Genomic DNA, 23754 nt, shown 5'->3' with positions numbered 1-23754 from the left:
CATGTGGTTGAAGAGCTATCTGGCTGCTCCAATATTTTGTTTCACTTTAACTGTGACGCTTGGAACTAAAAGATGCTCTAAAAAAGAGGGGGCCTTTTAAGTGATTATGCACATATATATTGATCCGGATCACCCCAGTCTCAGAGGAAAGCCACACTCTGTTGCTACCCTTGGAAGTTAGTGATAGTGACCATAAAGGAATGCTTTTGGGGAGGCAGTAAGGGAAATGTTCTAGGATTTGAGGTTTCATTGGGAATGGAAATGCATAGTTTCTTGTTAGAGGTGATGTAAAAATATATTTGTTATTCAAATGATTTGAACCTAAAGTAGCTTTGACTTAGATTTCATTCTGAGAAATTTGAGAAGCTTTGCTCTATATCCTCATGTGAACAAGTGTAAACACAGTGTCATCTGACTGCTATTCTTAACCCTTATATTATTAAAATCGGTTTATTATTTAGGTAGAAAAATGTTACCAAACTTGCTAACCATGGCTCAATGCCGCAATTTGTAATTTTGTCTTATTTATGATATGGTCTATATCTTTATTTTCTCCCACAAACAAAGAACACGGAGAAAAAATAATTTAAATGTAATGTATGATTGTGTTATCTCCAGAGAATAAAACCTTGAGGAACACATCAATAAAATTATTTTTCTTTCTCAGTGTTGAACTTGATACATTTGGAAAACTTTCAAACGTTGCTAAGCAGTCTGACTTTTGGATATAAGTCAGTCGACTCCTGAAACAGCAAATCTTCATGCTAAATTATTTTTCTAACTGCTAATTCTGATTGAAAATTGTTCAGGCTTGTTTCCTCCTTTTAAAATTTCTGTTCTAATCAGACTGTTTGGATTAACCAATTCCATGTAGGCGAAACGTCTCTGGATGCTCATGAGCTTACCCAAGCGCTTTTACTTTGGGAAGAAGAGGGACTCAGCTCCCCCACAGCGCCCGTGGGCCGCTCCGGGATGACTCGCCGGCCCCACCTCGCCCAGCGCCCGGCCTGCGGCGGGGGGCCTGTCGGCCACCAAGGCTCCTGCTTGCTCTAAAGTTGAGCCCTCCTTTTGCTAGCAGCCAACCCCCCATTTGAGAACAATGTGAAGAACAATGTGGAATACGGTATCGCCCCAGGAATGATTTTATAGCTTTTAGGACACAGAATAAATATTTCTCATTCTTAGTGATTACATTTTCAAACTAGGGAAAAATAGTTTTTATAATGCCAGGTTTACTAAAGGATGTATTATATCAAGTTGTATTTTCCTCACTGAGTGTCAGCTCAGCCAGGCACGCTGTAAAAGGTGTGTGTGTGTGTGCACATGTGTGCGTGTGTGTGCGTGCGTGTCAGAGGAGCTGTTTTCCTATCAATTGCACACTGATGGTCTGTTCTTCTGTGCTAATTTTAACAGCTTTTCGGTCACATATGGCAGAGCTGGTATCTGGCCTTCTCTGTTCCTTCAGTCCAGATGTTCTGACACCTTCATTTACTTTCATCAGTGTAACCAGGATAGTGCTATCTGTCACCTTCAGAGAGTTTCTAACTATAGCTCTGAGGGTTTGGAATCCCAGCCCCACTGACAAGTGCAGCTGCCGAGAGGTTGGCACTGCCTCCAGGGAACACTGAAAATGGAGTACGGAGTTTTCTCTTTTCTTTTTTAAAATAAGAATGACCACCAGTTAAATACATCTTCTGACTTTCATTAAACCACACATGTCTATTACGGAAAGGGCCTCTCCTTTAAGGGTATCTCTACCTTCGTGAAGAAAGAAATTAAATCTCTTTGCTCCATCTCGTCTAAAGCCCCTGCCATCCCACCCCCTCCATCTGTCCCTGTGTCCTGAGTCTGATGTATAACTAACTGCCAGACAGCAAGAGAGGAGAAATTGTCTTTCAAACGTGAGGTGGTGTGAGAAGCAATTTCGCACATTTCTGATTTTTACCCCAATTAATACATTATTGCCCTACTTACATTTTATTACATTTAGTAGCTGCAGTAAAAATAGACTTGGTAGAATCCCTTCTTTATCTCCAGATAGTGAAAAGGCCACAGAGGAAGACGGAATATAAATGGATTACTTAAAAAAAAAAAAGGCATCAAAAGAATCAGAAACAAGTTGCTACTTAGGCTTGTCACTTAGTATTTCTTGTGCCTTCTGCTTTCAGACAGTAAGCAGCAGTGCTTAAGTTCAATATTAACAATGATCTTAGCAACTAGATGAATTAACCAAGAGGCTAAATTCACTGTAACTTAACAGTTTCAAATGAACTGTTTTTCATTATTTATAATCATCAAAAGCATGCTTAATAAAGGTTAGGCATTGAATGATATACAGAAAGATGACTGTCAAAACTTTCTCAGTGAACCAACAGTCCCGACTGATGTCATAGGGGAATTTTCTAACTTGTGCGCAGGAGGGTGCTAACTTAAGCTTTGCTATGGGAAATAAGAATTTAAAATACTAGCAAACCCACCCACCATTCCAACTGTGTTCAGATTCATGATTAGAAGAGTGCTTACCCAGCTAGGAAATAAAAGGAGCTATAATCTTATTTATAGGCTTAAGAATGGATTTAAACTTATATAATTTGCTAAAAAATAATCTCTTGCTTCGAAGATCTTTGGTGTAACCTAAGTTTACCAGTTGCTTTTAGCTGTAATCCTAATACATTATTCTAAATAATGGAAGGGTAATTTAACTATTATATTAAAGGACTGAAAGCTTTAGTAAATCAAAATAGCTGAGAGGAGCAGGTTATTGTCAACACAAGGACATAATCATTTTCAGACGTGTATTAATTATCCTACAGATGACTTTCAGCCACATTCTGAAGCCAACATACTCTTATAGTTATTAAACATTTCCCATCACATAAAACAGTGGCAATAAGCTCTTTTTATCTTTCATCTTTCATCTTCTAAGACCTTATTAAACCTACAGTTGAATTAACTTGTCCCAAGACCCATCTATCTTTTTGCGAAGCCTACATTCTCAATCAACTCATCCAACTTACAGTCTACTTTTTCTCACGTATCCATCCTTAACTGCTCCTTGCTATCGTATACTACGAAGATCTGAAAATCTGGGCATTACATACACACACATCTCTCGAAAGAAATATTATTATAGGTTATAGGTGTTTCAAAAATTATACAACAGAAACGATTTGGGAGGAGTATATTAGTTACTTCAGAGCGTGTGTGCAACTCTCCTCTGAGATAGCTTAAGCATGCCATTTCCTCGATAGTTTTATCTGGGCCATCACTTGCTGCTCAATTTGCTGTAGTAAAATGGTGAATATCTTTTAAAAGTCCACACTAGCTTATATTATTGCTTATATAAAACATGTCTCTATTTCCCTAAAAGCTCTATGACGTGCACAAACGTGCGAGTTTCATATGGCATCATCACCATGGCTTAAATTATTGCTTGAAAGGTTGTTACAAGGTATTGCTAGGCAGTCAGTTTTAGAGGAATGTACAGTCCAGTGTGAAGGGTACAGAGCGAGACTAAGGACGATGTTGATTTTTCATAACATAAACATCAAAGCCTTCAGAAATAAGGCTGTCACTTTGACACTTGCTCCTCCGTCCAAAAGTTCATCGTTTATATCTCAGTGGTGAAGATCAGCAAAGAGTGTGATACGGTGCACAGTTCAGTCATGAAGAAAATGGTACCGTATCCAGTGTGCCTAATAGCCCTATAGTGAGCAATATTCATCCCTCATGCTTACCAGTGGTGATTTCTGTCTCTAATAAGTTTGAAGACTAATACTCCAGAAGCATAGCGTAAATTTGAAACCACAGCTAAAATTAAAGCTTGTGAAAAAAATGTATGGAGCTCAGAGTTTTTAGCTTTCAAAATAACTACAAATCATAGACTACTACCTCAGTCCATTTGTATTTAGTCCCAGTAATTGGGATTATCTGAATACTCGTCAGTGATCGCCAGATCTGCGTTGCACAGATTAGCATTGCACAGAGGGGTGTTCTAACTGCAGATTCCTAGGTCCCACCTGAGATGTATGGAGTCCAAATCTCTCAAGGTAAAGCCCAGTAATTTGTATTCCTAAAAGCTTCCTAGGTAATTCCTTTGAAGCCAGCCAGATGCTGCCAAGTTCATGAGTTGAACCACTGAACAGCATCATTTCTTAATAAGGATGGGATGGCATTGAGACACTTGACTGAAACTGTGTGGTCTGCTCACAACATATTAGAAACAGACACAAACTTTGCTTCTCTACATACCAAGTCTTCCAAAAATGCCACTTCTTTTAATATTGAAATAGTTACATTCAACACACACACACACACACACACATTTACATGAGATTGGCTGTGGTTCTGTCTGTTATAAATACTATATCAATGACTTCTTTTAATGAAAGGAAGAAGGAAGGAAAGAAGAGACTAAGGAAGGAAGGAAACAGAAAAGTGGGAGGACAATAATACTTAGGTTTCAATTGTTTGAATCAAGTGTGAGGAAGGAATTTTGCACACTATCTCAGTGTATTCTGACATGATTTATGTTAATCTGTATATAATATCAGTGTTTGTTCTTCAGCCACCACCATGAGGATCCTGAAATTGAGTCCATAGCTGGGGTCAACTTACACATTTAACAATAAAATTCATTCAATCATTTTAACACAATATAAATGTATGTTAAATCAGCTGGCTGTGAATGAATATTCATATCAGAGTTACTCATAAAGAATCCTCGTTCAGAATGGAATATGCTAAACTTTAGCAATTCAGTCTCTCATGCATCATAGTTTTCAGGCTGTATCTAATAAGATATGTTCATAAAAGCCTTTGAAATGGCCATTTTTGTAGTTGAAGATCTGTAATCTCATAATAGAAATACCCAGGTTATAATATGGGACCTGGTTGTTGGTCTTGAGTGTGTAGGTATTGTTGGCTGAAAGGCATCTGGTGCCACCCAAAGCCATGTAGAGTCATATATGATTCGTTCCCAAGGAACACTCAGCGAAGTTATGGCAAGTGCTTGGAGTCAAGAGTGTATTTTGAAGAAAAAGCAGAGAAAGAAGCTTAGATGTCAGCAGTGCCCCATCTCTACTGGAGATGGGTAGTTCACTTCAGAACTGCATTGCTACTTGGGCCTGAAGTTGTATGAATCTTCCTATCACCTGAAACAGGCCTCAGAAACTCTTCCTGTGGCCACGTTAGGTTCAGATGTACAGAAAGGATGGTGTTTGAGGAGGCCAGGCTTAAGGGGGTGCACGGTCTCCAGTGATGGCATGGAGTAAGAGAGGGTCCAGGCATGGGCTGGCTACGTAACGCTCAAAATGCATGACAAGATAGGAACCTACATGTAGAAGTTTCACTCTCTGCCCCGATGATCCACAACACTTGCCCCCGGCGAGTCAGGAACCAAAGGAGCCTTCATGAAATGTATTCAATGATGGTCATAATCTTGTGCTCTCTCTTGATACCCCACAACCTCAAACACATTATTTCATCAATAGCAATATGAGTCTGTACAATACACAGAGCCTGGTGGTTTTCCAAATTCTCTGTGGCTTTGCCTTTTGCATGTATCAATTTAATTTTGCTTTATTACTGAAACTCTTTGGGGGAATTTGCAGAATGGAAACCTTGTTGCACTTATAAATGAGGGCTTTTGTTTAGGCTGCTATTGTTCTGTTTTGCTCTGTTTTCTTGGAGAGGCACACACTTTTGCATTTTCATGGTAAAACCCTACGTCTTTGACACTATTATCACAGGACAAGAGGAACAAGTGTGAGCCTGTGAGAGTTCACGTTTGAAGTGCTGACTTCGTGAACCTGCTCTCAAGTCTCAGCCATCAGAGTCCGTCTCGGTCGGCCATACCTCACTGGACAGCCATATAATCAGGTGTCAAAAGGAAACCTCATATAATTTAAAACATAAGAGAACTGATGAACATAGAGGCAGAATTTATGCAGTTGGGCCCTTCTCCACACCACCCTACACAGCATCTCTCCAGGCATCGAGAATTCTTCTTTTAATTGTGACTGATAATACCTACGAAGGATCACAAAGCACATACTGTGCATTGTGTTTTGGGTGCCTATGGGGGTTGCTGACTTTGTTAGGTAACAGATTTATTTGCAAATGATGGTTAGTCATAAAGTGACCTCTTCCAATTTGTTGCTTGAAAGAGCGCTAAACCAGGAGCTACAGGTGCCAAATTACATGTAAAGGATCCCTTTTAGGGTGGGTTAAAGCCATTTCCCCAATTTAATAGCACTTGATTTCAATGGGGCATCCATTAAAATTATTTTCAGTCTGCCACACTAAAATGCATGACGCGAGTGGTCGTTTGAGGTGAGAAGACTGTATAGATATCAGTCAGGTGAAACAGCAGCTACCGCCCATTGTTACGGTCACAGTTCCTAAAGGGAGATATGTGGACTGTATCGTGTAGGACGAAACAGCGATGCTTGTTCACAGCTTCTAAGTTCTATGACTATAGCCAGCACGAACAGCCATTTTAAACAGCGCCTGCAAACACACAGAGCAAGTGTCCCGGTAACGATCGCTTGTGCTAAACTGGCAAAATGGGTAGGGCCATTGCTTTGGGCTAGAGCTTTACAGATACATTTAGATTATACTGTATGAAAAATGTGGCTTACATAGTTCTGTGATATTTAATACATCTGTGGCATAGTCTTCACTGTGGCATTTGTGACAACGTAAACGGCTGCTTCTTTAAGTAAAACCATATAAACTAAGAAAGAGTTTGGTATTCTTGTTTGGGGCCCTATTACCATGACCAGATAATAAAGTGGGTGTCCAATGATGCTTTTAAAATACGCTTCCCACAGGCGATCATACGTATAGAGAGAGTAACCGTGTGTTTAGAATAGCCGCTTAGACAAATCTTTACAAAAAGCAGGGTAATAGATCGGATATTCCGGGAAGGCCCTTTCAGGCTTATGGTCACAGAGTACATTGTTTAATGCCCAAACACTGACTGATGTGCCGTATCGTAGTTGCTGTGCAGAATAAGCGTAAGTGACTGCAGTGAGCCGGGTTCTCTCCCCATGCTCCTGTGCTACAAGGAGCCCACCAGCATAGCTAAGGGGTGTCCTGTTCCCAGCGTGAGGGCCGAGGTGCTCCCAGCCTGCTCTGTGCACTGCCTGGGCGGCGGGCTCCGTTCCCTGTGAAGGAGGTAGTTAGTCTCCCCCTGCCCTGAAGAGCTCTTCTGTGAGGGGTTGCTCCATGCAGAGCACCCTGCCTTCAGCCTACACAGCCTCCCATAAACACAAGGGGCCTTCTCACCCCACGCGGTTAAAAACAGAGACCTAGACTCAGGGAAGAGTAGGCCAGGCCAGGATTCAGAGAGCTCCAGGTCTAGGGCCTGTCCCCATGAAGAGTGTTACACTGGAGTCCTCATAAACCCCAGGGCGAGAACAGAGGTCAGCAATGATCCCAGTGATCACCAAATACTTTGCATGTCTATAACTGCTTTCTAGCTACACACTTAGAGAACTTAAAAACACCAATTCAGCCTCACAGGCTACACTGGACACTAGTTAATATGCTCCTTAGCTGAGTTATGTCATAACCAAATCATAATGCAGCCAAAGTCTCTGACCAGAAGAAATAGATTGTATTCAATAGACATAAGCTACTAATGAATGTACCTACATAGTAAGAAAATGGACACTCTAAGGTTTTAAGGAAACAAATGCTTCTAGCTCATTAACCTCAATAGAAACTTAGGTTTTATATCTGATCCAAAATAGAAAAACTCTGGACACACGGTGCTCCTAATTTCGGGTGAGCCTGTAATGATAATTTCATGCAGTGCTAATTATTGGGAACTGGTCTTCATTTTAGCAGAACGTGCGATGGAGGCCTACCTGTAACTATGGTGGTTATTAAGTCTGAAGGTTAGACCTGCTCCAGTGTTCTGAAGGTGATTCACTGAATTTAAAAGCCAAATCAATCAAACTGCAGCCAAACATATTTTTGAATCTCCAAGCCATAAAATACAGGTATTTTTCCTTGCTTTTATTATACAAGAAGGAACAACATTGTTGGCAAAAAGTTTTCTCACTAATGCCAGTATCTAGGTATTTTCTCCCAAAAGTGGCCTTAGGAGTCATCCATCATGAAGGGGGGGGGGGAGTATGTGCATGCCACTTAGGATGCTTTTATAAGAATGCAGTTTATTATCTTACAATAACTACCAGTATTTGTAAGTGCTAAGTTGAAAAGCGTCCAGTGTAGAGAGCATTTGATTTTGACTGATATTTGTTAGAAGATGGCAAAAAGACCTTTCTTTAATCTTACTTACAGATATATCTGCTATTAGGAAATCCCGTTTCCTCTGGATTCTATGCTACATTAATTAAATCTAAAAGATATAATTACTAAGCAGACGTACAAGGCCTTCTCAGCATCTGAAATCCTTGGTTATATGTGTCCTCAGTTTAAGCAGTAGGGACTCTAGATAAGTAAAACTACATTCAATTAATAGGTTAGAGTTACATAATATACCAACGATACAGTAGCAGATTCTGAAAACCTAGTAATGTGTGAAATGTAATTATCCAGAAGAAGAGATATGTATAAAAATAGGTAATATCCCTAAAATATTTTGCTGAGTTACAGTTCTTGCTGCTGGGAAGTTTCCCACACTGCCATGATATACATAGGAAATGTCTGTTCAGAAAAAAAAAAATTAGAAAATATTCTTCACATACCCACTCACTAAATGTAGGAATATATACACAAAACTGGCTGCCAAAAGTTATACAAATATAAAGGGGAAGGTACCTGGATGTGTGACAAACAAGAAAACATGAAGTCTATTTGTTGGTTAGTTTTCAAAGGGGACCCATACTTGTAATTAAAATATATATGTGATCAAAAACACTCATATGGATGGACACGCCTTATCCTGGCCCACACCCTCCAGTTTCTTAATTGACAGCCATCACCCACCTTTTTTTAGGATTATTGCCTGACATAACAGAATTTCCACTGTTAGCTCCCAACAAAGCAGTGAAAAGAGTCCTTCTCCACTCCCCTGTCATGCCCCATGTTCTGGGCTTGTGCTTTTGGAGGAGTCTCTGATCTGGAGCAGGTCTCAGAGGCTGGTCTCCCGGAGGAACATGGTGCCAATGTTGTAGGAAACCTTTTTTATCTTCGATGAAGACAGAGAAGGCTTTGGCTGCTTCGGACCAGTCCTTACCTCCAGGAAATAGCAGATCCCGGGGATTTCCTTTGGAAAGTTGTCGGGAAGCTCTTCACGGGACCGAGGGATGAATGTGAAACTTTCTTCCCGTTTTAATAACCTAAGGAGGGAATACAGATAATGTGAATCAGAGAAGCAGGGGAAATGTAAACAAATGGACCGAAAAGTTAAAGACTCAGGAACCCAATCAATGGCTGTGCTCATGCTGACACCCCTAGAGGTGGCCTTGATAGGTTTCCAAATACTAGGAAATGTTATTTCTCAGGAAAGGTCCCTTCACGTACTACTAATAATAATGCACAAAGCTGTTCCTAGTACTACTTGAAACTATTTGTTCAAGCAAGGTTTCTTTCTAAAGAGCATTATTTGAAAATATTTGCCCAAATTCGATTTTCCCCCTAAACAAACTGAGGAAACTGCATAATACAAGTTTTCAGTCAAACAGAAAGGATGTACCCTTTATGGTTTTTAAAACCTGCCCAGCTTCTAGAGCACTCTTTTTATGTTTTGTAGACTCTTGATGTATGTCCTCCAAGTCTAACACATAAACCAAGCGTTTAACTTTGTAGAACGACATTCGTGACTCTAGGCCTCCGCCATAGGCCACTGTTTGCTGGCAACACTGTACATTTCCTAAACTCACTAGCACTATTTGTCAAACATCTGAATTCTCCCCTTCCGGTCACAACTTAAAGACTCTTTTTAAATACACAAAGACTGGTTTCACTCTTATCCAGTTTCATGGAAGGTTCAGTTTGATACTTATACCTAAAAAGGAGGCCCAGCAATTCAATTAATTCTAACAACTCTTATGCGCTGCTTCTCATTGCCCAAGAAAAATCTCCTAGACACTTCAGAATATAATAAGTAGAGCACAACCAAAGGAGAGCAGAGTTTTATCAACAGAAATAGAAATGGAATAAAAGAAGTAGAAAATAATTACTGGACAGACAAATTACTGGAAAGACAAACAAAACCACAGTCATAGAAGGGTCCTATAAAACCAATGGGCTAGATGCCATGAGAAAAGTAGATGTAAAAGGTGCTGAAGTCTAGAAGAGGAAAAGCGTTTGCAGTGGGAGGATCACAAAGCCTTCACAGGAGAGACAGGACTTAAAGACGGGACAACTTCCAACAAGTGAAAGGGGAGTGCAACATGTCAGAGTTTAGACACAAGGAAAGTATGCCCAGGATCAACACGTTTCCAACCGTTTGATGACATCACCCAACAAGGTCAGGGTGAGAGTTAAGGCCAAAGCAGTAGGTTAAGACACAGTTTTAAAATCCTGAACTAAAAGTTTAGACTTTATTTGGAAGGCATACCGGAGCCAAACCCATCACTTTTTTCCCCCTAAAAACAACTCATCCTTATAAGACAAGTTATACATCCTTATAAGACAACTCATCCTTATGTTAACGAGTTACACAATGCAAGGGGTGGGCTGGGGGAAGGAACCTTTGTGTCAGAGAGAAGGCAAAGTCGAAAGAGGCAATGACAGGAAGAACAAAGGATGTGTGAAAATGTAAGACCACTGCGCCAGCAGTGATGGTCACTTATTCACAAAGGAAAAAAGAAAAAATATCACTCCTTCTCTAACATTTTTCCCCCCATAATTTTAAAAATTCTTAGTGTTCTTTAAAAAGTTTATCTTTATTGCTGAAAGTATGACAGATGTCACCCCACATCCTCCCCCTGCCCAGGCCGTCCCCACACTATTGTCTGTGCCCAGGGGTCATGCGTAAATGCATACAAGCTCTTTGATTAATCTCTCCTCACCCACTCCTACTCCCTGCCCCCCTTCTCCCGCCTTCCCTCTGAGATTCCTCAGTCTGCTCCATGCTTCTATGTCTCTGGATGTCTTCTGTGCATCAGTTTATTTTGTTCATTAGATTCCACATATGATTGAGATCATGTGATACTTGTCTTTCTCTAACTGGTTTATTTCGCTTAACTTAATACACTCCAGGTCCATCCATGTTGTCCCAAAGGGAAAGAGAGCCTTCTTTTCCACAGCTGCATAGTATTCCATGGTGTAAATGTACCACAGCTTTTTTATCCACTCATCTACTGATGGGTTGTTTCCAGATCTTAGCTCAAAATAAAAAGCTTCTGCACAGCAAAAGAAACCATCAACAAAATGAAAAGGGAGCCCACTGTCTGGGAGAACATATTTGCCCATGATACATCTGATAAGCGATTAATATCCAAAATATATAAGGAACTCATACAACTTAACAAAAAGAAGACAATCTAATTAAAAAATGGGCAAAGGACCTAAACTTCTTCAAAGTGGACATACAGATGGCCAAGAGACATATGAAAAAATGCTCAAAGTCACTAATCACCAGAGAGATGAAAATTAAAACCACAGTAAGGTATCACCTCACACCTGTGAGAATGTCCACCATCAACAAATCAACAAACGACAAGTGCTGGCGAGGGTGTGGAGAAAGGGGAGCCCTCGTGCACTGTTGGTGAGAATGCAGACTGGGGCAGCCACTATGGAAAACAGCATGTAGGTTACTCAAAAAATTAAATATGGAGCTGCCATTTGACCTAGTAATCCCACTTCTAGGAATATATCCTAAGAAACCCAAAACACCAATCAGAAATAATTTATGCACTCCTATGTTCATAACAGCACAATTTACAATAGCTAAGATCAAACATTCTTAATGAATAAAAAATATTCTCTGAAAATAACAGTCGGTGGTACTAAAAATTCTTGTAATATGAGAAATCTATATTTACTTTTATGAACCAGAGTTGTAATATTTTGCTTTGTAATTGATTTTAACAAAACAGTTCTATTTCACCATTCCTTTAAAAATATGATATAATGATAATGTTAACTTAGGATATAGAGAAGTGAGGCTCATTCTAACACTTCAAAATGTTTTCAGTTGCTTTATCACATTACATACACATAACATAACCTGATGCCAAAGCCAGACATGCCCTTTTCTGACGAATATATGGAGGGCGAAAGTGAGTCCAGAATAAATCACAGTGATTTGCTCATGGAAGTAGCAAGACAGTGGTGACACTGGGGCTGGAATCCAGATCTGTTAATCCTAGTCAAGCTTAGCCCTATGGTAAATAATAAGACTGCACTGAGATAGCTTTCCGCCACAAAACTAAACTGAGATACAGGTGGGGCATTAATGACACCAGTGTGGAAGTCCTCAGTACTGGGTGCTTTCTTTCTGTTTTAACAGGTGTTGCTTTTCTTTCCATATGTTATATAATCAGTCACTTCAGATATATGTTCAGATTCCCTGAACAGTGGTTTAATTTAGCAATGAATTCCATAATAATTTTGTGTAGCTCAAATATAACAAACAGTCGGTGTGCAACATGTGGTGTCAATCAGTGATACCCCTCAATCAACAGACATCTGTTGAGTGCCTGTTGAGTGCTAAGATGTACTCTGGAAGGAGCAGAGTAAGTGGGGATGCCCCGAATGAGTTAAAATAAATTTAAAAGTCGAGAAATACGAATAGAAACACATTAGCAATACAGGGCAATAAATATACGGTACCACACAGGATATAATCCAAAGGAGGACATTCTGTAGGAAAAAGGGAGAAATGGTTCCTGTGGATCTTTGCACAAAAGACAAGAACCAGAGTAATAAAGTTCACTTCCTCTGACTATAAAACAGACCACAAGCTCAATCTTCCAACAAGTTTCCTTAAAGACCCGTAATCAACAAACAGGAGAGAGCTACATTCCTCTCTCCCGGTATGTTAAGCCCTCTAGTTTCTCTTGCTTGGTTGGTTTGTTTCACCAAGGTCTTGATATTTTGCTATAACAGATATTCTGACATTGAAAAATAAATTGGATTCCATCTATGAAAGTACTTGTAAATGACTAAAGGAAGGGTGCACAAGCTGCTTTGGATGCCAGGAGTTTTAAATAATTCACCGCACTTTGGCTGGGAGGAAACTTCCTAATGAATCAATCTTTTGACAATTTAAGTACATCTCATATATACCGTGCCAAAAATCACGGAGACAACAGCCTCTATTGGGTTTTATTATTTTCCAAGTAAACATTTTGGTATCAATAAACTAAATACAGCTTTACATTTCGATAATAAAAACGAGAGCACATGAGGATAAGCTGGCCCAGGCTCCTCTGATATCCAGGGTTCATTTCCAATGCGACGATCGGAACGAGTAACTGGTGGGCTGTGCAGGAGGTCAGGGGGGCATTTCACACAGCTTGCCTGGCGAAAATATGAGTCATGTGCTGAATAAATGATCAAATGTGTATATGGGGATTAGGGATTTAGACACAGGTCACCCCAGAACCTCTGATCCCTTCTGAAATGCTGTATTAAGTCCAAGTCCCTGGGCAGGCGTTCAAGCTCTGCCTAACAATCCATTTCTTCAGCAACTCGGGACTGATATGGAAGCTTACATTCTCCATAAATCTAAATTAATCCCCAGCTGTAATCCCCAGCTGGTCGACAGGCAACCTGGGAGTTTCAGCAACATGTTTAGTAAGTATTTGGAAGCCACACAAATCCTAGTTTACCTGCCCATCACCCTTCCTTCACCTGGCAATAGAGTTTAGTCTACAATTGATTTTCAAGATGAAAATTCACTGCTGCTTTGGGTCAGTGAAAGTCTCCCAAGCACGTGAGGGGAGCTGGGTACCGTGGAGGTGCATGGATCTGCTCCCTCATCGCTGCAGAGAGGAAGCTGCTCTCTGACTCACGAGGCTCTTGAGTGCCCATTTTCCCGTTTTCACCAATACCAATTCTTGGGGTTTTTGTTTGTTTGTTTTTAGCAGAGGGAAATGTTGTCTGCTTGTTTACTTTGGTCTTTCTCTTTCATGTGAAAGGCACTCAGCGAGTGGCTAATATACTAGGAAGTCTCTGTGTATTTAAGTGTGAGGCATTACTATTTGTTCGGAAGCTATATGTGTGGCAAGATTTTGTGGAATTGTGGGTTTCCCCTGACCATTTCATTTGGGCTCCCAAATATCCATATATTTAGTGCCCTTCCCTTGGGCCAATTTGTACAAGTAACAATGTTCCTGTCATGCCTGTGAGACTGCCCCTGGCTTCTGGGGTTCTGGAAGGGGAATGGAGGAGAGGAGCTGGGAATCTCAGTGTTCAGTATGTAAGCTTTTACCTAATCCCCCTTTACTCACCTGCCTGAATTTAGAGCATCTTTAATTCAATATCTCAGGAAAACAAACCTCTTATAAACTACTAGAGTTACTTCCACCCCCCAAATCTATTTTTCTTAGTAATAGAGTTTTTAGATAAACACAGGCTACCCAGCTGGAAACCACATTTCCAGTTTCCCTTGCGCTGAGGTTCTGAGCGATTATTAGGTTCCTACAGTTAGATTCATCTGCCCAGCATCTGACTGGCAGAAGTGAAGTAGATTCCATTTTCCTTCAGCAACTGACTATTAACACTGGCTATCAAGATCAGAATTTTGCAGAAGAAGGATCCAGTTTCTGGTTTCCTGAGTGTGAAGAAAATGGCCCGGTAGCAGTGGCTTTCTCACCTAACTTCCTAATCAGTGGAGTACATATTTAGGTATCCAGTTGGCTGTGGCCATGGATCCAGACCTAGACCATCATAGCTTCAGGGCTGGCCTCAGTGGTGGCTTGCCTAGCTGGTCAATTTTATATTTTGGGTGCATCATTTCAAGATATCCAGCTCACAACCTGGTCACCCTTTCCATTGATTCTATAAGCACAGCCTTCCTGCACTAAATCTCTTTCTGCTGAAAATACCTGGAGTGGTTTCTATTTCTTGTACATTTTCTGGAATTATTCTCAGTCATATTTTGTACCTTATAGATTAATCCTCTAATCAGTTTCTAATTAGCTCCTCTCTCTGTCTCTGTCTCTGTCTCTGTCTCTGTCTCTGTCTCTGTCTCTGTCTCTCTGCTGCTGTCTGGATTAGAGTGAATATGTTTGCTGCTTCTCTGTAACTTTTTCTGTAGAACCCGAGAGTTTAGCTTTCTCCTCGGCACTAAGCCAAGGAGCCCCTTTCCATTCTTTACGTGCACAGCTGGAAGAGCGCTACATTCCTTTTACATCTTTACTATCAGTTCAGTACCGTTTCGGAAGAGATTAATGAAAAACTCAGGTGTTCCATCTGCTGCGTGAAATTAGGAGGTCTGGTCGCTGCTCCTTACTCGTCTGCGTGCCTTTAGGCGAAGGAGCGCCCTTGGACTTGGTAATGGCATTAGATGCTATGTCTCTGAGTGTTGGAGAAAGATGACAGTTCTGAAAATTTTAAAAAGATGAAGATTCCTTGTGCTTTCTAAGTGTTCTGTGGCTGCTTAATCTTTTCGATTCGCTTTCTTCTTCCTACCTGAGTGGAGGGAAGGAATGCTGCTCCGTATTTCTGCTCTGTGCTTCACTGCCCCAGGGCCTGATGCAGTTGGACAATAAGCCCAGTGATACCATAGTTACTGAGTCAGCTAAGCAGCATAAAATCCCTTGAAATTCGATGATCCATTCTCTGGAAATAACACTCTTGTCCAAAGAAGGAAAGTAAGAATCTAGCTCACTATGAAATAAAAGAGAGGAAGGATCTCACCAAATTTTTCTGCATTTTAAGGTTACAAGATTTATGCATTTCAAGGTTACAAAATTTATGCAAATTTTAAGTTGCAGATTTGGTGGCAAATTTGATTGTCACTTGGTGGGTTTTAAAATTTAGGTTAATACATAGGTTTTCAAAAGGGGATACTTTCCTTGTATGTATGCTGAAAAATTTAAGGTGAAAAGCCTCGGAGACACCCTGGCTCATTTCTTCCTGCAAACCACCCTGACTTAATATTAATGGCAAAGCATGCGCACTTTGGAGCCCATAGTCTGCATGTCTGGGGCTTGCCAGAGAGTGCACATCCTGGCTTGCATTTCCTACCTGAGTGTCAAAACTAATGCCTCTCAAATTCTTGAATTTTAGAATGCCGAAAAGCTAAAAATCATCCCACACCATTAGTTTCTGTGGATATTGTCAAGTTTAACCTTTAAAGCCTCAAAACTCTATTTAACAGACTAAATACCAAACAGATTTAAAATTCAAAACACTCAAAATTTTTACATGTCAACAGGCAGAACTTAAAAAAGAGTTGACAAATGAGGGATTATAAAATAATCACTTCTTATAAATTAAATAATGCCTCACACATTTTCATGATACTAACCAAAATTCTTTCTTACAAACATGCTGGTCTTTCTTTATAAAAGATAACAGAGGGAGTGGAAAGAAGAACATATGCACATTTATTTTTAGAAATGGACCATCCTTCATCGATTTCATTCTAAATAAATAAAATTAGGACCAGGATCAATTTTAAGAAATTCTGAGTTCTATATTTTATGTATTCCTGACCCATCAGCAGTAGAAGGAGCCTAGATATATTGTACAGAGGCCACAGAGAGCTGTAATGATGTCAAGAAGGCAAAGCAGCCTGAGGAAAATATTTAGGGGCTAGAAAACATTTTTCCTTTTCTTCAATAAAACATTTTTCCTCTCTTTTTTTTAACCTCTTGAACAATGCTTTACAGCACACATTCCTTGCAAATTCCATGAATGTGCTGTTTCTCAGAAATACTAATTTTTGTGGAGAGCCGTGACGGAAAGGCACTAAATGGGGATGAGACAGGGGAAGAGGTTGGTGGGTGAACTCTGTAACTTTGGTCTCTTACATTTTAGGGTCACCCTTCCACCCCCTTACAGGTGGCATAAGAGCAAATCAGCTAATGGCACTGATAACATCAATGAAATGCTCTGGCTCTCTCGATTTCCTTGTGGAAAAGAAACATTTTGATCTAATTTATCTCAAAGATTATTTATAGTTCTAACACTTAGTGGAGGTTGAGAGTTTATATGTTATTTTTCGACTTGCAAATCTGAAAAAGTCTCAAGTAAGAGCTCCAGAGAAAACACTGCTCTGTTGGCCAATATCATACAAGCTGATTATAGAGCAATTTTGATTCAGTCGTGGGTGACTAATGCATGAGAATCTTTAATCGGAGCCATGAAAATGATTCTTGAGCATAGCATTAGAGCAGAAATTTCTCCTGGTGCAGAGAGTATTACACACAAAAGAACTGTGAGAGGAACGGACTGATAAAAGATTGAGTCTCTATCGGGGGGATCACTTAGTCTATAAATGTCTAACCACTATGCTGTACACCTGAATCTAATATAATATTGACTGTCAATTATAATTAAATTTTTTTTTTTAATTAAGAAATGTATTAAGTCCCAATTGAGACCACTTTCAATTCTCTAGTTGAAAAACGGCTTCTCCAAACGTACTCTATTTTATTAGATATTAAAATGTATTCTGCCCTGGTTGGTTGGCTGCGTTGGTTGAAGCGTCACCCCATACACCAAAAGGTTGTGGGTTCGATTTCCGGTTAGGGCACATGCAGAAGTTGCGGGTTTGATCCCTGGTTGGGGTGCATACATGAGGCAACCGATCGATGTTTTTCTCACTTAGATGTTTCTCTCTCTCTCTTCCTCTCTCTTTAAAATCAATAAACACATATCCTTGAGGATTAGAAAAATGCATTCTCATAATGTAATTCATGATCTTTTCCTCTAAAAGGCGGACTGCTTTGTTTTGAGGGAAACTGAAACATACCTGTTTACTTCACATAACAATGAATATACAAACAATCCAATACAATACATGATATGTTATTATATGTAATTATATGAATAATATGATTTATATCAGTTATAATATGATATAAACTAAATTGATTTAGAGGTCTGATTACATATTAACCCAAAAGTAAGAATTTTAAAAGAAAAAGATGAGTTCAGAAGGGATTAATATTTTTGAAAATGAGTAGCAATGGAAAAATGGCTTTCCAGTTTCAAGACTCGGTGCTGACTGCACAATACATAGAATGGCTACGTGCTTTTGCCCATTCGTCCCTGTCGTTATTTCTTTAAAGGTGTTCATACCTTATGTTTTCCTTCTATTTCCACTGCCACGGTTCTAGTTCATGGCCGTACCTCAGGCCTGCGGCAGCACTGTCTCCTCTTAACAGTCCTATTTCCTCTAATTTCCCTTATTCTGCTCCCTGTGGAATATCACCGCCAAATACCTTTTCTTTTCATCTTGTTGTTTCCGGCTCTAGAACATTCACTGTGTCTCCAATAGCCTATGAAGCCCACTATTATCTAAGCTGAAAATAAATTCTCAGTCCCACTAGTTGTTAGAACTGTAATCATCTTTTAAATAAACATTTTTATTGAAATAATTTTGAATTTATAGAAGCACTGCAAAGATATTCTGTACAGCTGAGTTCTCCTAAATTCTTAACTTGATTTTCCCTCATTTTAACATTGTGTAACCCTGGTACATTTGTCAAAACTAAGACATTAATAAAATTATATTGCTATTAAATAAAGCACAGATTTACTCAGGTTTCACTGCTTTTCCATAGATGTCTTTTTTTCTGTTCCAGGAGTTAGCGTAAAATTTTTGTAAATAATCTAGGCCACATTGTTTTTTCTAACTCACAAGGGAACAGAAGGTGAGATTGTTCATGTGATTTATCCAGGGTCATAGCTACTTAGTGGCAGGACAGTAAGTAGGCTTCAGTCTCCTGATGTCTCTTATTGGTCATTCATTCATTTAATCAGCCAGTGGCACCTCCTAATGTTTTCTGAATTATGGGCCACTTTGAAAACCTAATGAGAGCATTAGAAGAAACTTCTTTCTGTAGGAGTGCACGTGTGAGTGTGCACACAAAATGTGTCAGGAAACTCACAGACACGCTAACCCTAAGACTCACTCAGATGCTACACAGTACCCTGACACCTCAACAACACTATTTTATCTATGTTTTACCCTGGATTTCTAAATCCGATTTTACTTGAGTTGGTCCCATAGCCAAGAAATGTTTAAAAGTTACTTTTCTACTTTTAGCTAAAATGTGAATAACTAAAAAAATTCAGAAAGTGTCCTTTACAGTTTAATTGCAAAATAAACACTGACCTCCAGGTCACCTGAAATGGTGCCATTTTCTAAAAGAGAAAGAAAAATAAAAATGTTTTTATCCTCTTGCTTTAGATTATGCTTAATTATCTTAGTGAGGAATTTTCACTTTACAGCAATTTAGATAATGTGGAGAATTTCGCTGAACGCAGCATTATTCATAAACATATTATTGATGGCCAAGAAAATAGCTATTATTTATATTTCATAAAAATTCCTTTTGTGTGTGTGAAATGAATAGATGTCCCCCATCCAAGAACTGTTGTCATGAATCAGATCAGTGCTTTAAATTCTGAAATCTAAACTAGGTAATTAACTTTTTAGCATTACTGTCATGGGAAAAAAAAACCCACACCCTTCGTATATAGTAAGGAATATGTCCTAACAAAGAACTAGCAATACTCTTACATTCAACCTTTATCCTAATCATAGAGACCAAACCTATGCCAAATAATCAATGAAACCATAAAGTAAAGAAGTCAAAATTGTCAGGCTCACTGTTTCATTTCATAACTGTGAAACAATAAAAATAACTATTATTACCCAGTACTTATTTATATATTTTTGCATTGATTCTGACAACTACTTTAAGTCCTGTGGAAGTGAGCTACTAGGGAAGTATGCACAATTTTTACTGTAAAAATAACTGCAACATTACAATCTGACCCTCAAAGACTTCACTATGACAACCTCAAAGGCCCTGGTAAACATGTGGAATGACTGAGGCAGGATATTCTAAAGGTCAAAAAACTAGGCCAGATTTATGTTTTAAAATTATGAAGGCTTGTGATTTCCAATATTTAGAATTTTATTTTCTGGGGGGAAATGTTATTTGATACTGCAGGGAGACAAAGGAAGAAGGAACAAAATAAAAATGTCTAAAGGAGTAAAACATCTCCTTCAGTTTTGCTAGATGTGACTTTTATTGGCACATTTAGAAAGGCAATATTAATGCTGCTGTCTGTAATTGGAAAAATGGAAATATAACTCTTGAGGCACAGCTCAAGTTTTCCTTTTGGGAAAATTATTAAGTCATTTGTCTTTACTGATTATTTTTCTTTTGTAAAATATAGTGTTTACTGTTTTGGTGGTTCTACAAAACGTAAGAGGATCAATAAAGTCACTTAAAAGACCAGCGGGACTATCATTTAATCAGCCCAAATACTTTTTATTTTCTTTAAATATCAAGTCACTAGTGCAGAGGAGCATTTTGATTTAAAAAAACCAACACATCAGGTGAGAAGTGAACGACTAGACAGAAATTTCCTGAAGTTTGTTGGATGTCTTTCCCACATCAAGTATCTATTGGAAGAAGCGTGAGTATTTACAATATAGTATCTCATGTATAATAATTATACTGACAAAGAAACAGAAGCAGATTTCCCAGCTACCGTTTTTAACTAGTGTTGATAACTAACTTTCATGTGCAAAGAAGAATATACCCAAGTGACTTCATGTTTCTTCAGTTATTCCGTGCATATCTCAATATACAGAAAGATGCATTCCTCCAAGTTGCCTATAAAGTAAAATCCTGAAAAGCAAGCCTATGTGCCCAGGGACTTTTATTATACGCACTAGACACAAAATGTTTTAGCCTCACCGAAGCAAAAGACAGGTTTCTGTTGAACTCAGAAGCCTCTATTTGCCGTAGCTTTGTCATATACACTCATGTTCAGATCCGGAGTTAGAGATATCAATGTGGTTAGAAATATGGAGACACCAAGGAAGTATTTTAGGCAGAATATACTTTTCTGTCTTACCCTGAGTATGAAAAGAACTCCAGGAAAGCAAAAGTGCAATGTGGGCATTTTTATATGTACCGAGATGGGAAAGAAGATTAGTAGAAATTTGGCTCTGTCAAAAACATCCACGCTTAGGAAACAACCCTGGGTTCAAATAACCCATAACCTCTGTCGATACTTTCAGTTTACAGGATTAATACATAAAAACGCTCTCCTGCTTTATTAGTCCGATAACGGTGTTGTGGCTGGTTTGCCAGTGAGGACCCTTCTCGAGGCAGTAGCCCAGCTGGCAATTAGATGTGGGGTTCGCTGGATTTCGTGGCCTGAACCAATGTCTTCGTGGACGTTTTGAAAGGACGAGATGTCCTGCAAGCAGAAAGGAACAGCGACTCCCTTGCTCTGGCCCCAGCTGGCCCCTTACGGCCCTCTTCACTCTCCCCTTACAGAGAAAGGCCTCGCCCCACGGCAAGGCATATTTGAAGTTTTTGCTCCCTACCATTTGCTGTGGACCCCAAAGTCAGTTTGGCGATGGGTCAGAACTCCGGCTCTGGAGTAAGGCAGCTATAAATTCAAATTCTGACTCCCACACTTACTTAGCTGTGTGCCATTGGTGACTTAATTAACCTTCCTAAGTCTCAGTTTCTTCTCTGAAAAATAAAGATAGTAACAATCCTTACCTCACTGGCTTTCTGTGAAGATTAAAGGAGGTAATGTGGAGGAACTGCTTAGAGAGAATAGGTAATTCAGTAAATGTCTGACGACTTAGGGGTAAGAGGTATTTTGGAGATCATCTCGGCACCTTCCCCATTGTAGACAGGAGGAGACCAAGATCAGAAACATTGCCTGGTTTGCCAAAAATTACAGAGCAAGTTAATATCCGAACCAAGAGGAGATTCAGTGCTCCTGAGTCCTAGGCTAGGTATTTACATACCAAACTCTAGCACAAACAATGTTTGTGGAGTTTTAAGCTTGGTTCTTGCGGTCTAAAGACAGCCGTAAGTTAAATATTACACCTTCTTGTATTCCCTGCTTTTTTAGAGATTATACAGGAGTAGCTATATCTGAGGGCAGTTGGCACAGTGAGGGGGCTACAGTCGTCTTTATAAAAATGCCATGTTTCTCAGGACTGCTGCTAAGTCTCCTCCTCAAGCCAAGGACTCTCCTGCTTCTTAAATATAGAAACATAATTCAGTTATTGTTATGGACTTAATGTTTGTGTCCTCTCAAAATTCACTTGTAGAAACCCTACCTCTCATTGTGGTCGTATTAGAAGTTGGGGCCTTTGGGTGCAAGTTACAATTAGATGATGTCATGAGGCTGGAGCTCTCATGAACACAATTAGTGCCCTTATAAGGGTCATTAGAGAACTTGCTTCCTCTCCCTCTTTCCTCTGAGAGAGAATACAAAGAGAAGTCAACCATCTGCAAGCCAGAGGGCTCCACCAGGACCCGATCCTGCTGGCACCCTGACCTCCGATTTCCAGGCTCCACAACTGCCAGAAATGGATTTCTGTCTATTATCCACCCAGCTTATAGTATTTTGTAAAAGCAGCACAGAATCACTAAAACAGTCCTGTAACAGGTTTCTCTTTTCAGGAATCTATGCCTCTAGTTTCTGTAAAAATCCTTTAGAAGCCAGCACACTCATCTTGCAGAAGTCTTTTTCTATCCCAGATTTTTTAAACATAATTGATACATTAAAAAGTGTGTTACATTCACAGGCCCACTTTGCTTTTCTCAGCTTATAGTTGATCTATGTCTGGACTCTTCAGAATGCCTATTTTTCATTACTGTGAAAGGCCCATCTTCTGTTAAAACCACATTTCGTTGCCTTCTGACCACTGCAGTATAAATAGCTCACCACATTAGGGGATGCACAGTGGAGCAGGACAGGGCAGTGGCTAAGTGCAAAGTATAAGTAGGGTTGTCACTACAGCTCCAGGAAGACTGTGGCCTTTAGGTTTTTTATTGTAAGCAGAATAACATCCCACCCAGTAAAAATAAGTCTATTTCAGAATCCCTGGAACTTGTTAGCAAAGATGAATTAAGGTTGCTAATCAGCTGATTTTAAAAGAGGGAAATTACCTTGGATTATCCAGTGGACCCAATGTGATCACCGGGTCCTTAAAAGTAGAAAGAAAGGGGAACGAAAGAGTCAGAAAAAGGGATGTGGCAATGAAACAGTGTCAGATGCTATACTATTGGCTTTCTTTTTTTTCTTTCTTTTTTTAAATTGAATTTACTGGGGTGACATTGGTTGATAAAATTATATATGTTTCAGGTGTACAGGGAAGGAAGCCATGAATAAGCAATGCATGTGGCCTCTAAGAATCGGAAAAGGCAAGAAAGCAGATTAAAGAATGAAGTGCTGCCGACACCTTGATTTTAGACAGGTGACACTCGAATCAGACTTCTACCCAATGAAACTGCAAGAAAATAAATTTGTGTCGCTTAAGCCACAAAGTGTATGGTAATCTAAATAACATTTGAGGATTTGCCAAGAAAACAGTCAGTTTTTTATCACATAATTAGGATTTAGTCATCAGTAAGATGCCTTAGCTAATAAAAACTTGTAGAAATAAGGTGATTACTAGCTGGGTACTGAGTCATAGCTCAAAATGCCTTTGCCCAATTACCAAGGCATCTGGGACTGCCAGCTGCGGCCTGTAATACAGCTATCACACATCACTCAATACGGCCAGGCTTATCAAACACGAGGCTCAAGTGCAGGAATAAGTCTAGGCCTACTTGGAAAGGACAGGATGAAGCAATAAATGAATGTCTACTGTGTTCC

The 23754-nt window shown here is 39.5% G+C and overlaps 1 protein-coding gene across 1 annotated transcript in view; it reads right to left on the bottom strand.

Moving 5' to 3' along the window:
- Positions 1-1062: 1062 nt before the first annotated feature.
- GUCY1A2 (guanylate cyclase 1 soluble subunit alpha 2) overlaps positions 1063-23754 on the bottom strand; it is a 256869-nt gene continuing 234177 nt past the window's right edge. Inside the window, exon 8 of the mRNA XM_087821566.1 lies at positions 1063-9314. Within this exon, the coding sequence (XP_087677692.1) occupies positions 9107-9314 (208 nt within the window). The 3' untranslated portion in view covers positions 1063-9106. The remainder of the gene's footprint in view (positions 9315-23754) is intronic.

Source organism: Miniopterus natalensis, chromosome 11, assembly GCF_054644295.1.
Source record: "Miniopterus natalensis isolate mMinNat1 chromosome 11, mMinNat1.hap1, whole genome shotgun sequence".
Classification (NCBI taxonomy): domain Eukaryota; kingdom Metazoa; phylum Chordata; class Mammalia; order Chiroptera; family Miniopteridae; genus Miniopterus; species Miniopterus natalensis.
This window is presented reverse-complemented; position numbering and strand designations above follow the sequence as displayed.